The sequence below is a fragment of the Sinocyclocheilus grahami genome, unplaced genomic scaffold, assembly GCF_001515645.1.
Source record: "Sinocyclocheilus grahami isolate Dianchi unplaced genomic scaffold, SAMN03320097.WGS_v1.1 scaffold29305.1, whole genome shotgun sequence".
In the NCBI taxonomy this organism is placed as follows: Eukaryota; Metazoa; Chordata; class Actinopteri; order Cypriniformes; family Cyprinidae; genus Sinocyclocheilus; species Sinocyclocheilus grahami.
Genome location: NW_015520841.1, coordinates 1,613 through 2,499, shown reverse-complemented (window position 1 = coordinate 2,499; position 887 = coordinate 1,613). Strand labels below are relative to the sequence as shown.

At 50.7% G+C, this 887-nt stretch overlaps 1 protein-coding gene across 1 annotated transcript; it reads left to right on the top strand.

Moving 5' to 3' along the window:
• Positions 1 to 138: 138 nt before the first annotated feature.
• LOC107580279 (glucocorticoid modulatory element-binding protein 2-like) lies at positions 139 to 868 on the top strand (the record flags this gene model as incomplete). Its single annotated transcript, XM_016266004.1, has 2 exons — positions 139 to 261; positions 369 to 868. Coding segments are annotated over 2 exons (623 nt in total), but the record flags the coding sequence as incomplete, so codon positions are not given.
• Between the last annotated feature and the right edge of the window lie 19 nt (positions 869 to 887).

The following is an 887-nucleotide window of genomic DNA, read 5'->3' as shown; positions in this document are numbered from 1 at the left end:
ATATATATATATATACGATTATTTGATTTTATTATATGGTGGTTTTTATTTCTGATTTAATTTGCTGCAGATGTACACAAATATTCTATTAGACTTCTGACTGATTTGATATTGTTCATTACTTGAATCTGTCAACAGATGCTGCTCTGCTCAACAATATAGTCCAGAACTTCGGGATGTTGGACCTGGTGAAGAAAGTTCTTGCCAGTCACAAAAGCCAGATGGACCGCTGTAGGGAGCAGTACACACGCAGCTTAGTGGGTCAGTACCTGTTTTTGGGTATATCTCCTTATCCAGCCACAGATTTTTAGTTTATTCTGTGCTTTTAAAGGAAAAAGTAAGTGAGCTTAACTTTTTTGCATTTATAGCCCTAGAGCAACAGTGTGACGAGCATCGCAAACGCGCCAAAGAACTGAAGAGCAAATCGCAGCACCTCAACCACGTCCTTATGACCATGACCCCCGTGACCTCGCCTCCCACTGCCAAACGCCCCTGTCTGACCCGTGCCGTCTCGGGTCCCGCCACCGTGGCTGCCACGCCCGCCCAGCCCATGCACTTCACCCTGCCCATCACGCAGCTCGCTGGCATCCCGCTGGACAAAGTGCTGTCTGCTCAGACTCGGTCACCCCTGATCGGCGGATACACGGTGCTGACATCACCCGGAGGGACCGAACTCCAGTCTGAAGGCTCTAATTTAACCGTGTTGAGCACCGCCGCGGTTCCACAGGGGTCCGCGGCACCCACTATCGTCAAAGTGGTCAGTCCGTTTCAGCTGGTCACGTTGCCCGCAGTGGGAGCTGGAGCTATGGTGCAGAACCTGGCAGCACCAGTAGGGGGCGCAGCAGTACCCGTAAGCACAGTCAGCGGTGTGAGTAGTGTAAACACTG